Consider the following 15,129-nt stretch of genomic DNA (forward strand, 5'->3'; position numbering starts at 1 on the left):
GAACTGAGTCTTGTTTGAATGGTACGCCTGTAGCGCTGTTTCTTAGGCTGTCTTCAAACTGCCAGACCAGATCTGATTTTTGACCTATGTTGATTGTATCCAGACTGACCAGAGGTCACTCATAGGCGGTGTCCAGACGCTGTCCCGAACCTATAACCGATGAACTATTGACGATTATTTAATTTCATTATTTAATTTGACTGAGTTGTACTTTATTTGATTTGACATTCAGATGTGGGCTACAAAAGATGTTGATACTCCTACTAGGCTACTTCAGTTTACAGTACATGGCACTGAATCATAACGCAAGTTAGACATGAGGTTCTGGACCTTTGCTTGCGGAAATGTCCTCTAACTGGACCTTGTTGAATTCTAATTATAGACCCCTGGTCTAGACAGCCAAAAACACGCGTAAGCCCAATTCAAACCACGTTTAGACATACGATTTCAGTCAGACTTTTACAGATGCGTCTCAATCTGGCCACTCAAATCGGTTTTCCGATTTGTGTCACTCAAATCCGGAGTGCTGGGGTTCAAGAAGAGCGCCAAAGGTTCAAGCTTATACCAGAGAATTTTGAGGAGTTTAAAGGGCGAGATGGAGGTGCATTATACAAAGTCATATCATATGAAGTTTATACGAACTGTGTGTGCATAGATGAAACTTGCAGTCAGATTACTTTACAGTGGTGGTGATGGGAACCAGACGTCTGAAGAGTTTAATGCCTCTAAAATCTCCCCCGCAGAAAGTTGCTATAGGAGGTTATAGATGGTTATGTATACATACAGTTCAGAGACAAGGTTTTGCCCTAGAGCACATTCTTGTAGATGGTTTTTTAATACCATTATTTCACCTTTACAGATGTTACATATGAATACATGAGTGGCTTAACTGCTGCTTTTGAATGGGAAAAAAAGGCTGTGTGTTGTAAACGTTGTGACCCCTGGTTCCTCTCACCACCATTAATTACGCTTCTATACAGTAAACCATCTAACATAAACACTTTTAATGACTTGGGTCCCATTTAGACGGTTGAACTACACAGAAACTTTGAAATATTGGTGACATTCCCCTTCAAAGTAGCTGTATTCTCTTATCACGACGAGTGTTTGGATAGTTTGGGATATTTTGTGTATCGTGCTGATGTGAGATTGCACACTGGTGGGCCTCAATTGAGAACATCAGTGTAGCAGACCCCTGCGCACGAGTGAGAGAAGCCGGAGAAGAACAAACACAATGAGCTGCTCGTGATTATACTGCTAGAAAAAAGACTTTCTGCTGGTTCCTGATGGTGTCTAACAGTCACTAGTGGTATTTTGGTGGTTTCTTGATGGGGTGATGTCACCGTGTAAAGGGTTCTAATGGTTTAACATGTGTTCTGAAAGTGATTGCAGATGCATTTGATGGTTTCCTAATGGGATCTAAAGGTAACCATTAAGCCACTTCCTGTTAGAAAGCAAAACCATCAGGTTCTCATGGTCTTTTTTCAGCGGAGTAGTTTATTAATGGTGCTTTTGAATCTGATTGTAGTGTTGTGTAATCTACCCCAGCTTAACTATGATTATAATTGAGAAATGTATGAAAACAGCCGTTCATAATTTCTGTGATGCAAATATAGAAACGTCAAAGCAGTTAGACTTTTATGCAAATGATATTAGGCATATTCTACATGTACAGTTGCTGATTCATAATTACAGCTCAAAACTGTTATACTGCAAATTTGTAGAGGTTCAGAAACGACTGAACACAGGGTCACTGGTGAGATTGTCAACAAAGATTGTGTCCCTCTTAATGACGTCAGCGAGAGTCGCTCTCGGTCAGGCGGTCACCTTTCACCCAGGAATACAATGATGGAAAAACAGTTACTGAGCTAAATGTAGTTAAGAGCAGTTCATTAGGAAAAGTTTTACAGACTGAAGAGTCTCATGGACAAGAAGCTTCCCAGCATTAGATAGATAGATAGATAGATAGATAGATAGATAGAGAGGGGGGTGTAGAGAGATAGACAGATAGATAGAGATGGGGGTGTAGAGAGAGAGACAGATAGATAGAGAGGGGGGTGTAGAGAGAGAGACAGACAGATAGATAGAGATGGGGGTGTAGAGAGAGAGACAGACAGATAGATAGAGAGGGGGTGTAGAGAGAGAGACAGACAGGTAGATAGATAGAGATGGGGTGTAGAGAGATAGACAGATAGATAGAGAGGGGGGTGTAGAGAGAGAGACAGACAGATAGATAGAGATGGGGGTGTAGAGAGAGAGACAGACAGATAGATAGAGATGGGGGTGTAGAGAGAGAGACAGACAGATAGATAGAGAGGGGGTGTAGAGAGAGAGACAGACAGGTAGATAGATAGAGAGGGGGTGTAGAGAGATAGACAGATAGATAGAGAGGGGGGTGTAGAGAGAGAGACAGACAGATAGATAGAGATGGGGGTGTAGAGAGAGAGACAGACAGATAGATAGAGAGGGGGTGTAGAGAGAGAGACAGACAGGTAGATAGATAGAGATGGGGTGTAGAGAGATAGACAGATAGATAGAGAGGGGAGTGTAGAGAGAGAGACAGACAGATAGATAGAGATGGGGGTGTAGAGAGAGAGACAGACAGATAGATAGAGATGGGGGTGTAGAGAGAGAGACAGACATAGATAGAGAGGGGGTGTAGAGAGAGAGACAGACAGGTAGATAGAGATGGGGGTGTAGAGAGAGAGACAGACAGATAGATAGAGAGGGGGTGTAGAGAGAGAGACAGACAGGTAGATAGATAGAGAGGGGGTGTAGAGAGATAGACAGATAGATAGAGAGGGGGGTGTAGAGAGAGAGACAGACAGATAGATAGAGATGGGGGTGTAGAGAGAGAGACAGACAGATAGATAGAGAGGGGGTGTAGAGAGAGAGACAGACAGGTAGATAGATAGAGATGGGGTGTAGAGAGATAGACAGATAGATAGAGAGGGGGGTGTAGAGAGAGAGACAGACAGATAGATAGAGATGGGGGTGTAGAGAGAGAGACAGACAGATAGATAGAGATGGGGGTGTAGAGAGAGAAACAGACAGATAGATAGAGAGGGGGTGTAGAGAGAGAGACAGACAGGTAGATAGATAGAGATGGGGTGTAGAGAGAGAGACAGACAGGTAGATAGATAGAGATGGGGTGTAGAGAGAGAGACAGACAGATAGATAAAGAGAGGGGTGTAGAGAGAGAGACAGACAGGTAGATAGATAGAGATGGGGTGTAGAGAGAGAGACAGACACATTCTGACACTTGATCGTTTCCAGATCACATTAAACTCTTCTACTTCAGAAAAGTGTGGGAGGTGTGGTTTTTCCACTATACAAGCCCTTTAAAGACAAAACAGCCAATCAGCGTCAGCCGATATTCAAGAAGCCAGACAGACAGGCAGACAGACAAACAGTCGCACGGACGGTCATCAATCAAATGTATTGAGCCATTTTCAAAAAGGTTCTCTGTAGAACCATAACACACATTCTCCATCAATTTAATGATCCATTTCACCATGCAAAAAAAAAGATTTGAGCATGAAATGGTTCTGTATAGAACTCATGGTTCTAAGCAGAACAGTTCTCTTTACTAAAGAACCTTTGAGTTTGTGAGCGAGACAAGTGTGCCGAGTTCATTTAGTTGGTGGGGTATTTAGTTTGTTATGGCCCCTTTGTCCTCGTTAACAGGGAGGGGAAGAGGTTGGTGCCTCGCCGTCCAATCAGAGCCCGCAGACCGAGCACCAGGAGGCCGTGGCTAACCCACTTTCCTCGCACTGGTTCGCTTTAACTCAACTTCACCTCGCCCTGGGGCAAGGTGTCTTGAAGCGACAGGCGTGTCGACCAATGGAAGACGAGCAGCCGCTCAGCGTGGCCAATCACACGCGCGAGGCTGGAAGAATGGGCGGTTTGAACCGACCAATCAGGGCTTGTCCCACCCCCTACAGCCTGGGCATCGAGCATCAGTGTACACAACGGCCGACGTTCCTAGCTTAAGCGAGATGTCTCGCGGAGCGACCGTTGGAAGCGTCGTTGAGATGTCCGGTTCTGTCAAACTTTCAGTCATACGTTTAGAGTAAATAATTCCACCTCATTTTGTTATTTAACGTAAATATGAAAACCGTGTGCTGGTGTGTTACGGTTTTATTGTCTTCTGTGGCGCTGTGTGTGGATTTTGAAGACGGAGGGCGGCTCGCTCGGGGGGCGCAGGCGACGTTTGTGAGGAGCCACACATGGAGAAACGCTCTCGGCTCTAAAGGCTCGCCGCTGCCGCTAACGGGCCACGGGAAGGTGAAAAGGAGCGAAGGGTCCGCTGGAGACTCGTGTGGCTCCCTGCAGGGCTACGAGTCCAGGCTAAAGGACAACACGCATACTGTGAGTGGTGTTTACTCAGCTTTGGACTCTTGTTTTCACTTCATTCTGTGCAGCCGAGTTCAGTCGAATCTCCATTTCGGTTTCAACCGAGAGAGTTTAGCTGTTTAAAGGGGAATTCCACCGAATTTTCAAATTTCTTTGCAGTTTTGCGTCGCGGTGTAAACACGGGTCCGATGTTAAAGAATTCGTTGGTGAGAAAGTTAGAGACTCTGATTTCTTTACATTGGTGGTGATAGGAACCAGGAATCGCCGAGTATAAAACACAAATATAGACATTTTATTCATTATCCAAAAGCACAAGTGAACCTACACGTGTCTTCTGAGTTTTTATGTGTAATGTAGCTTATGCAGATGGTGGCAAAGTAGTGGAAAATCTGAAGTGCGTTTTCTTTAGGGACTATTTTGCCTCACAACGCTCTGCATGTACCCTTCCGCCCTGAAGAGATTTTAGACGTTTTAGGCCAGGACTTTGTCACAAAACTCTTATAAAGCAGTTTGTTAAGTATTAAGCTGGGAATTCATAGCCATTTCATGTGATAACTTTGTGTTTAGAGGCATTAAACTGTCCAGACGTCTGGTTCCTATTACTGTTACTGTGAACAATTCTGACTCTGTAAGTTTGGAACGAAATCACTCTGAGTAACTTTGTTTACATCTTAACTATAAAGTTATCTGGAGATTTTTGAAAAATGGTGCAGTTCCCCTTTAAATGCATGCCATCTGTTTATTTTATGTACAAAAAGCTTTTTTTGGTAAAAAAAAAAAAGCATTTAGTACATAAAATAACTTTTCTGAAGAGTTTAATGTAATCTGGAAACGTCCAAGTTTCAGAAGGTGCTGTTCACTCCCAGTTTATATAAAAGAACTGAGCTGCAAAAGAAGCCTGCTTTGAATTTGCTGTATTTGTGATGTCACAAAAACCAACACTTTTACATATATATACTTTTTCAGCCGACAAGAGTTTAGCCATGCCCTTTCACACATTACAAGCCCAGGCGGACACAATTCAGAACAGCCAATCAGAACACAGCTCATTTACATATGGCTGTATTAAAGGCACAGTACCAAAACCTTTTTCGGGGCGGGTTTGTTACAGTGTTGGATTTGATTCATGTTTTCTCCTCCTGACTGTTAGCGTAGATTTTGCACGATACCACTTTTTCCTTTTTCACTGCACCAGTAATGAGACCTTGAGCTGTTTTTGCTCTGAGCTTTAAAATGCAGAGGCTGTCTGTCTCTCTGTCTGTCTCTCTGTCTCTTTGGCTATTAGAGGTGGCACAATAGAACACACGTCAATACCGATGTGCCATGCCTGCTATTTATCTGTGTGTCTGTCTGTCTCTTTTTCTGTCTCACTGCAGTGTCTCTGTTCTCTTCTCTCTCCTACTCAGTAGGTCTCCTTCCACACCGACTTTACCATAGAAGAGATTCTGGTTTAAAGCTGCTTAGTTGGATGAGCTGCCCTACACACCAGTCCGACATTTTCCATACGTTTTTATAGGCTGAATCTCAAATGGCTCCCTACTCTCTGCATATTTCACTGTATAGGTCATGAAATAACGGCCTCTCCACCCAAACTGTGTGCTATAAGTCCAGTGGAGAGCCATTTGGGATTCGGCTTTAAATAAATGGATGGAAAGAAACCTAAAAAGCTTCATAACCTGCCAATAACTGATCCAAATAGTTTGACAGTGTGGGCTTAAGTGATAAGATCTGCGTATACGCTTATTCCTGTGGGTGCATTTAGTCTGTGCAGTTATCTAGAACGCCAGTGACATTCCAGGTCATGCAAGCATCTCTCAACATGTATCAACTCAGCCTGTGTAGTTGTGTCTATAAAAATATGTGGTAATCGGGCACTCTGTCCCTTTAAAACGCACAACAGACCTCACCTGTTCTCAGATCTGTTGGTCCCTGCTTTGCGTAGTCTAGTGTTTTCTCTTGTTGGAGACGACCTAATGCAACAGACAGAGGGCTTAATGATTAACTGATGCTTTGACTCAGGTTTGACTCAGAGTCTGTCAGAACACAGGGCCAAATGTTTGGTCCACTTTTGACCAGCTGTTTCTGTGCCTTTAAAACTTATGTGAATGACTTGGTTGTGATTGACTGACTTGTATTGTGCCTCAGTCAAAACGCAGTCCAGGCTGAAATGCTTCTTACTTCATAGGTGAATGGGTGAGTGGTTGGTTAGTGTAGTGGGTAGCACCTCTGCCTTCTACACTGTAGACTGGGGTTCAATCCCCACCTGGGTAAGCGCCCTACACTATACCACTAAGGGTCCTTGGGCAAGACTCCTAACATCACCTTCGCCTGCCCGTGTAAAGCAATCAAATTGTAAGTTGCTCTGGATAAGAGCGTCTGCCAAGTGCCATAAATGTAAATGTAAATGCACGTTGAATGAGCAAATATGTTGGTTTTTGTGACATCACAAAAAGAGTCGAAAGTCAGAGTCAAAACGAGCTGTTTTTGCCTGTTGTTTTCCATGGATGGAGTGGGGAGTGAACTAAAACAGTCGTCACGCTCTTATTTTCAAAAAATCTTAAGGATTTTTTTAATGCTATGGGCCCTTTAACTTCATTGATTTCTTTCAGAGTTTCTCAAACTGGCTTTTGTTTGGCAAATATGAACTTTAAACAGTTGGTTCCAGAGATAAATAGCATTTATAACCAGACTAAAGTGAAAAAACAAATACAGTGTGGCCCTTGACCAGCTACTTGCGCTGCCTAAAACATCTGGCCATGTGTGTGTAATTAGGCACTGACACTCAGGAATCAGGTGATTCAGCTTTGCCACGGCTGCATTCACGTTCATATGGGAACATAACAAAGTTGTCTTTTAAAAGAAAACAGTGTTTTAGATCTTTGGGGATCTTTTGAATGGACAGGATGTTGCAAAGGTCAGTGACCACCCTCAGTCTATTTAATGTCCAGTCCAAATGGACATTATGTAAAACCTGCTCATTTTTCAGGAGATGTTTCTAAAGACATTAGATATGAGGTAATCCAGTTGAAGAAGGGAAAATGAAAAAGGAAATAAGTGGGGAAAAAAACAAGAGTTTCCAAAAAAAGAAGAAAAAAAAATGATTTAAATCTGTGGAGAAATGGGACCACTACCAACCACCTGTAAGACCTAGTAGGCCACTAAAAACATCTCCATCAGGAAAACAGCACTTAAAGCTTTCATCTTTGAGAGAGAGGAGCCAATCAAGCTGCTTCAGATCTGAAAACATCCACAGGTGTTTCTGTCCACCCTTCCACTGTGAGAAGACCACTCAGCGCTGTGGGTCTGAAAGGAGTTGCTGTTCAAGAAGAACCTCACTGAGAAAAGGAGACAGTCAGAAGAAAGGACGTGTGCAGGAACATCGAAGAAGCTGCTGATGTTCTCCGAACAAATGGACTGACCACCCCAAAGTCCAGACCTCAACACCCCTGAATGGGTTCAGATGGTGAGAAGCAGAAAATGCAACCAACTTCTAAGACTGAACTTTGGAGGTGTGGAAAAACGTCCCTGCACGTTTCTCTGGAAAACTGAAAGTGAGTCTCCTGAAAAGTGGAAGCTGTATTAAAGGTGGACGGTGGACCCGTTAAATACTGGAAAAAATGATATTAGGATTAGTTGTTGAAGCTTGTGTGTTATTTTTCTGTTGTCTGCGTTTTTCCTGATGCTAAACAACGAATAACTTGTACTTAATAGCTGTTGATGAAAATAAACTGACTGACTTTCGCACAGTACCATGTCTAAACACTGTCATGCAGTTATGCTGTTTACTGATGCCAGTAAATCATCAGGGCTACTAAATGACTGCTTTCAGTGTCTTCAGCGTAGAGCCATGTGCAACAGTGCATAAGTAACGTGCTGATGTGCACAATGAAGCTGCTGAAACTGGATGGACACCTCTGACGCTCCTGCCAGCAAAGACCAAAATCAAAGTGCAAAATCGAGTGGCTGATTTGAAAAAAATGTATTAAATTAGTTAAATTAGTTTTGGTCAAAGAACCAAAGGCCAGTCTTTAATCTGAGGACATTTGTGTGGATTTATGTACCAGATGCTGCTGTAATTCTTTACATGTGCTTTTTCCAACCTTTATCCCTTAGATAACGAGAAAGAGGCTGTTTCCGTTACTGTGCCTTTAAGACTGATGTATGTAAAGGAGCTCTGTTCTGATTGGCTGTCCTGTGTTGTGCCTCTTTGAAAAGGCAGTCCACACTGAAAAGCTCATTATAGCTTCAGTAATAATGGTTGGGGCGAAGCAGCTCTAGGCTGAATGGGCTGGTTTTTGTGACATCACAAACACGGGGAATTCAAAACGGGCTGCTTTCGCTTGGATTAGATTAGCTTGGATTCCATATATGAACTCAGGACAGAGCAGTGCGTTTAGAAACTTTGAGTTTTTGAAGCGCTGATGTGCACAATGAAGCCGTTGAAACTGGACGGACACCTCTGATGCTCCTGCCAGCAAAGACCAACATCACAGGGCAAAAAAAAAAAGTTGCAAAACGGCGTGAAGTAGCGGCAGGAAGCACTCGAGTGTGAAAACATGAGCAGCAAACATGGTGCAACGTGACCGTGCCTCAGATACGCAGTCTGAGATTGCTCGTTAGCTCAACCCACAGCTGAGATTTTACCTGATAAAAAAAGTTCTTTTTCGGCTGGTGTATTTGTTTCTCGTTCTCGTTCTGTCCCCTTCTTTAGCTCTTTCTATCCCTCCTTCTTGTTGATTCAATTAGCCACATTCTTCCAGCGTTTCTGCCTGACCTGACCTTTCCCTCTGCAGAGATGCATTAATAGCGCAGGCGTTGTGAGAAAGCGACGATGAGCATCCTCCGTGCCAAGTAAGCCCTACGCCGAGCGCTTTCTGTTTGTTGAAACAGCAGTGAAGCTCCATGCTTTATTACTCCAGGCAAATCCAGAACTTTCTGCAAGAAAGCACGATGAAGCTTAGCTCAGCGCCAGTCATTGAGGAGTGGAAGCGGAGCCAGTTCTTTTATGGTCGGCCTATTGGCTCCCGCGGCCTTGTATTCTTTCTGGCAAAGATGAGTGGCAGGCTGACAAATTCTTGAAGCTGTAGAATTGGCCTGAATGTACAGTGGGTGTGTTTGTTAAGGGGGGGGGGATGCAGCTTTGCTGGTGTGATCTGGGATTGATATTCTCTTAATTATTATCTCAGTAACATTTTTGCAATATCAAAATATTTTGCACTATTTTGCTAATATCACAATATGCAAATGAGCCCTGTAGCTAGAGCTGAACAATTTTGGGAAAACATCTACATTTACCTTTACGGCATTTTGCTGACGCTCTTATCCAGAGCAACTTACAATTTGATCATTTTACACAGGGGGGGGCCAAGGCAGTGTTAGGAGTCTTGCCCAAGGACCCTTATTGGTATAGTGTAGGGTGTTCACCCAGGTGGGGATTGAACCCCAGTCTAGAAGGCAGAGGTGTTAACCACTACACTAACCAACCACCGACTAACTATCTAACAGGTTCCAGCCTGTTACTTTGGGCCAACAAGACCAGAATATCCACTTGAGGCTTGGTCCCAGGATGTAGTGTGCCAGACTGCCAGTAAGGTGGTTGTCACAACACACTGAGATTTGGCTGCCTCTGATTGGTCAAACTCATCCACAGGCAGTTCAGAGCTTTGTGATACTTGGTTAAACTTCCCCATCTAAAACGTAAGACAGTGTTGTTGATAATGTAGACCAGGTGTGTCAAACTCAAGCGCAAAAAGGACCACCTAAAAAAAATCTCAGCAAATCTGTGCAAAGCTGTGTTTTTAATTTACTTTTGCTTAACATTTTGCCGTGACCCAAAACTGCACCACAAGAATAAGCATTGAATACTTCTTCTGAAGTATTTCTAAATAAAAATAAATTGTTTTTGGTATTTTTTTTCTCCATCTCGACACTAGGCATCTTTTCTTTTTGTGTAACTGCTGGCACGTGAGAATTTTCTCTGTTAAAAAATCCACTGTATTATCTGAGTTTAATGTCGTTTCAATGCGTTATGGTCATTTTCTTCATAACAAGCATGAAAAATCGCTAAAAGTATGCTAGTGTTTCAGTAGCTAGCAGCCAACTTTCCCGTTCCACCTTAAATAGTCCAGCAGTTCTGATGCCTGAAGCGCCAGAATGTAACTGCTGCACTATTTAAGGTGGAACAGAAAAATTCGAGCAAGAACAGCTGACTTCAGCTTCATATCACCAAAGAATTAGCGGTGGGCCATAATAAGTAATTATCTTAAACCCCTCTTTGAAAGCATGTGTTACCCTAAATGTTACTACAGCTCGGCTACTGAACTTTTCCCTTCTCTCTTATCACCTGAAGTCAGACCGGGTTGCCAGCAGAGCAGGGCTAGTAGTCTTTTGAGGATTCTCGTTTCGTAGGGCAAGATTTCAGCCATTACCCTTTGTAACTCCATTCCAAGGGGTTAGGGGTAAGAAGAAGAAATGGGATTGGGCCCAAAACAGGCTGTTTTCATTTATATTACATTAGCTTAGATTCCATATATGGACTCGGGAGGGAGCAGCACATTTAGAAACTTTAGAAATGCTTATATACTACAAAAAATAATTGAGCAATATTTGATGATATGGGGCCTTTAATGATTCACTAATGCATTTTAATGTATTGCAAAGCAATAAATAGCTGTATAATCTTAATGTTTTGTCCAATGGTGCAACCCTAGGTGGAGTAAAGTGAACGAGAGCTGTTCTCTAACCAGTTACTTCTTATTTTCATATGTTAAAGTTAAGGTCTTAAGCTTTAACCTTCATATCGCCTTCCACAACCACGGCCCTCCACAGTCCAGGAGGTGGTATTTAGAAGTTACACCCATTCCCGTGAACATGGCCGTGTAATAGCAGCCTCGTCCAGAGGCCAGTTTTGGCTCTCTTTGTTTTGCCACTTCATGCTTTTTAAGATATGGATCTTTTGGAGCTGGTCGAGGCTTGTATTTTTTTCCTATGGACATTAGCAGCGCTGCCAAAGGAAACTCATAATTCTACGATGCACAGCGAGTAACAGATTCTCGGGAGGAGCTCTTTTCAAGAATTCGTAGGATATTGCTCAACTTCAACATGTTTTTATGACTAAAGTAACGCAACTTTCAATCCATGCCCTTAATATGGTGCGATTGGCTCCAGTCTCCGCAGTCAAGTGTTTGGATCCAGCTTTACCAAGAATTTTTAACCGGTCTCCCAACACAGCTTTCTATTAGAGGTCTGAGGAAAGGGTTTTCGTGGAACGAACGGTACAGAACCACACGTTTCCCGACATTACCGCATGTTTGCACATTTTAGGTAGTGTTGTGTAAGAGTGCAGAAATCCGCCTCCCAGTATTTCCTCCTGCCTTGTGGAATTTATGACCTGCGAGCCCGAGCGGCAGCTTTGAACACAGTGCGACCGCTCTACAAGTCGCCAGGTTGGGGTTTTTAAAACGATAGCTCAGCCATAAAAGTAAACATGATGCACTTGAACAGAAGAGAAGTTAGTTTGATGTTTGGGAGATGTTTTTTTTTTTTTTAAATGTCGTTCACGCCGGTGGGAAACACTTTATGTACGTTCCAACTAAAGCACACACACACATCGCTGTCCACTCTCCAGCTCCTCGATTTTTAAACGTGTCTTATTGATGCACACCTGTCTAAATGCTGCTGACTTTTGGAACGGCTTTTGGATTCTTCCTTGCTTACTTTGCCCAGACCACTGAAATATCTATTTTATTTATTGATTTTTTTAATATTCTGTCTGAAGTCATGTTATGTTTTTTGTTGCTGGGAAGTATGTACAGGAGGAGGAAGGACAAAACCTCTCCTGTGAAGCTTAAAGCCGACCTGCTTTCAGGAACTGGGGACCAAGAGAGGCAGAAGAATGGGGTTCCTCGTATTTGTATTCTCTGAAGAGAAGGTGAAGGGGGTAGGAGAAAGGAGGAGGGAGGGGTGATGTTTTTTAACCCCCACCATATTATGTGTGTCCATGTCCGATGTTGTTTATTTATTTATTTATTTATTTATTTCTCTCTGTACAGGAGAAGCTTATGCTACAGCTAACTCACAGTCTTACAGCCTGTCTTGTAGGGTTTAGATTATATCATTCAGGTGATGCTACAAGGATCACTTTAACTGTTATTTGTTGTTTTTTTTTTCGTGAGACGTCGTCATAACAAGGGAATATCAAGCCAAAAATCCCAAGCCAGCTAAAGGTTCTTGTGATGGGAGTAGGGCTAGATGATGAATAGTATTTTCATTGTTATTGTGATAGTAGTTTCTGCGATAAACATTTCATTACAAGCTGTGATGACATTAAATGACCTTACCTCAGGAAATTAGCACTAGAACCAACAAGTGCCTTTGGACTTGAGCCACGCTCTTTCGCCTGGATAATGAGTGACTTAACCATTCGGCTAAACAGTAACACAAGTGCATGTGCAAACCTCAAAAATTACTGCATCATGAGCTACTAGCCTGTAAAAACACTTGATGACTGTTCTTACTCCTCGGTGTTGTGCATAAGCAATAATAGCTACTGTTACAACAAACCTGTATCACCATGAGGAGCTTAATAAGTAATTAAATGTTGTTTTTGTAGGGCCTTATAGAAAAATCTCCAGTTCGAGGTATGCTATAATCTAATGCATCTCAGGTTATCATTATTATATCCATATAATATTGCATTTTATGGGAGTTTTAGCCAGTCAGTTAGCAGCCACTAAAACCCTGAAACCCTGTTGAGCTGTTAAGTAATTTCAAGTAGATACACTATATGTCCAAAACAAAAGGGTATAAACCCCCAGCGCTTGGCTGTGGAGCAGTGGAACTGCGTACTCTGGAGCGATGGAGCTCCTTTGGAAAGAGCCGGAGTGATGCAGAACTGATCATCCAACATCAGTGCTTGACCTCACTGATGCTCTTGTGGCTGAATGCAGTCAAATCCTCACAGGAATGTTCAAACCACTAGTGTAAAGTCTTCTTAGAAGAGTAGAGACTGTTACTGCAGCAGAACTCCTTATTAATACCCTTGATTTCAGAAGAAGCATTGGTTAAGCAGGTGCCTACAAACTTTGGATGGATAGTGTAAGTAGATGTACTTTGTTGATCTCCAAGGGGAAGTTTGGCTGCAGTAGTAACCAACGAACATGGAACATCTATGATCATGTAATAAGTAGGCCTAATTACACATGCTATACATATTTACTTGTTGATGTGGTTTCTACAGAAGTATATTTTGGAGAATAAGCGCATCTTCACAGATGGACTACATTAGTTTTAGGTGGGAAAATTGTGGGTTTTTCGTCAGATTATTATTGATTCTTCAATTCTTTCTCGTGTATGAAGCCCTTCGGTCTGGAGATATTGGTCCTGACACAGATTTGCTTCTTTATTTCTTCACCACATTGAGTGAAACTGGTCAGAGTGGCTCTCCAGTTCCCCTGCAAAGTTGTAAGAAGTCCAAATGTCATTGGGCAACTCACATCAGCTGGGCCATCTCAAGGCCTTTATGTCTGCTCCTCGAAACGCTCTGATTAGGTTAATGGCCACAAACAACCGTGATTTGAGCATTTACAGCCTGCTGTCTCTAAACACTGCCTCAGGGTGAGTTTGTTGCTGCCGTCAGCTGCTTAGTTTGCCTCCCTGAGGCTGAAGGGAGACGTTTGTTCATGCCGTCTCTCGCTCTCCCTCATAAAGCTGGACCAGGCTCAGCAGGCCTGTCAGCAGTTGGCCAGCATCAAAATGTCAGATACTCCTACTGAGTGTCAGTTTGTTTTGGTGTTTTGTTTTGTTTGTTTCCTCCAATGTAGAGGAGGCGAGACGGGCAGTGTGATTGGCAGCAGCTGCACAAAATAAAAAAAAAAAAGCACATTCTGTGAAAGCCTGGCTGTAGATTCGCTGCAGGTGCTCTGAGCAAGTTGTTTTCGCAGCGTTCTCGAGAGCACGTGCTGCTTAACCCAGGGCAACGGAACCATGTTTGAGTGGGTTACACGAGACAAGGAAGGCCAACGGGTCTGCGTCCACTAACGTGGAAACTTGTGCTCAAGCTTGGAACGGCCGAGTGCAGGTTTCCATCGGACCTGTTTGCCTGGGCTTTTGAAACATCCACTGCTCCCTTTGTTTTTATGAGCTTCACTGCTTTTGTGGGAACACGTTCAGCTTTTTAAATAGAATTGTGAACATTGCAGTGTGGGAGTGTGACTGAGTGTGGAGAGCTGTGCGAGCGGTGGAGTGGCGGTGGTCCCCGGGGAGCGAGGTGGAATTGCAGAAATGCTGTGAAGGCTCGCCCTGAAGGCAGCAGGCTCTTCAGACTAATGGGGCCTTATGGGCTGTAAATGGGCAGATGAGAACAGCGAGAGGGGCTGTGTTTCTGTTTGCTGCTTGGTTTGCCTTCAGTTTATCTGTGGTCCACTGATTCTTGGTAAGACCTCTTTTAAGCCCCTCTTAGCTTCACTGACATTTGCTCTCTCACATGTGTAGAGTCTCTCTCTCTCTCTCTCTCTCTCTCTCTCTCTCTCTCTCTCTCTCTCTCTCTCTCTCTCTCGTTCTCTCTCTCGTTCTCTCATTCTTTCTCTCATTCTTTCTCTCTGTCTCTCATTCTTTCTCTCATTCTTTCTCTCATTCTTTCTCTCATTCTTTCTCTCTCTCATTTTCTGTTATTTTCTCTGTCTCTTTCTTTCTCTCATTCTTTCTCTCTGTCTCTCATTCTTTCTCTCTCTCTCATTCTGTCTCTCTCTCTCTCTCTCTCTCTCTCTCCCTGTC

The 15,129-nt window shown here is 43.1% G+C and overlaps 1 protein-coding gene across 3 annotated transcripts in view; it reads left to right on the plus strand.

Annotated features, from left to right (window-relative positions):
• Nucleotides 1-3,959: 3,959 nt before the first annotated feature.
• Nucleotides 3,960-15,129, plus strand: part of sort1a (sortilin 1a) — a 50,326-nt gene continuing 39,156 nt past the window's right edge. For 2 of the 3 annotated variants that reach the window (XM_037532195.1, XM_017711140.2), the window contains exon 1: nt 4,111-4,371. In XM_037532195.1, coding sequence (XP_037388092.1) covers nt 4,111-4,371 — 261 coding nt within the window. Of the gene's footprint in view, nt 4,372-15,129 lie in introns of all 3 variants that reach the window. The other variant, XM_017711132.2, reaches the window with a different exon arrangement.

The sequence above is a fragment of the Pygocentrus nattereri genome, chromosome 21, assembly GCF_015220715.1.
Source record: "Pygocentrus nattereri isolate fPygNat1 chromosome 21, fPygNat1.pri, whole genome shotgun sequence".
Taxonomy (NCBI): Eukaryota; Metazoa; Chordata; class Actinopteri; order Characiformes; family Serrasalmidae; genus Pygocentrus; species Pygocentrus nattereri.